At 57.3% G+C, this 830-nt stretch overlaps 1 protein-coding gene across 1 annotated transcript; it reads right to left on the bottom strand.

Moving 5' to 3' along the window:
* Nucleotides 1-191: 191 nt before the first annotated feature.
* Nucleotides 192-518, bottom strand: EMIHUDRAFT_256454 (hypothetical protein; the record flags this gene model as incomplete). The annotated part of the gene is made up of 1 exon (XM_005767610.1): nt 192-518. One exon carries the CDS (start codon nt 516-518, stop codon nt 192-194), a length of 327 nt encoding a protein of 108 aa, XP_005767667.1.
* Between the last annotated feature and the right edge of the window lie 312 nt (nt 519-830).

The following is an 830-nucleotide window of genomic DNA, read 5'->3' as shown; positions in this document are numbered from 1 at the left end:
CCCCGCGCGCAAGAGGCAGAGAGAGAGAGAGAGAGAGAGAGAGAGAGAGAGAGAGAGAGAGAGAGAGAGAGAGAGAGAGAGAGAGAGGGTCACAGACGCCAGACCCGCCACTCTCGCTCTCAATCTAATATCTGTATCTCGACACTCTAGTGGCTAGTGCGAGTGTGGGCGAGAGCGCGTGGGCTGACGTATTACCATCCCAAGGCCGCTCCGTCCGCTCGTCCGTCCGATCCGGCCCAGAGGACAGCGCGCGGTCCCTCAGCGCCGGGCGGGGAGGGCACGGCTCGCCGCTGGATGACCTGCCCCTTGCCAAAGACAAGCCGCCCCTCGCCGCACACCGGCCCGCGCACGGCGTGCCCCTTGCGGCGCAGCTCCTCGGCCACCTCGTCCGGGATGCCGTCCTCGAGCAGAAGGACGACGCCCGAGCTGTGGCGGGAGGCGGGCTCCTGCAGGCCGACCGCCCCGCCCGTGGCCTCCACGCACAGGCGCGGCGCGTCGAGCGCGGCCTGAGGGTCCATCCAATATTATATCACTATTATCTTCCTTGAGTCCCTCTCAAGTGAAGAAATTACGCGGCCTGAGGGTCCATCCAATATTATATTACTTTTATATTACTTGAGTCCCTCTCAAGTGAAGAGATGACGCGGCCTGAGGGTCCATCCAATATTATATTAATATTATATTACTTGAGTCCCTCTCAAGTGAAGAGATGACGCGGCCTGAGGGTCCATCCAATATTATATTACTTTTATATTACTTGAGTCCCTCTCAAGTGAAGAGATGACGCGGCCTGAGGGTCCATCCAATATTATATTACTTTTATATTACTT

Source organism: Emiliania huxleyi (assembly GCF_000372725.1).
Source record: "Emiliania huxleyi CCMP1516 unplaced genomic scaffold EMIHUscaffold_4817, whole genome shotgun sequence".
NCBI lineage: Eukaryota > Haptophyta > Isochrysidales > Noelaerhabdaceae > Emiliania > Emiliania huxleyi.
The sequence above is the reverse complement of the archived record's forward strand: the minus strand, read 5'-3'. Positions and strand labels throughout refer to the sequence as shown.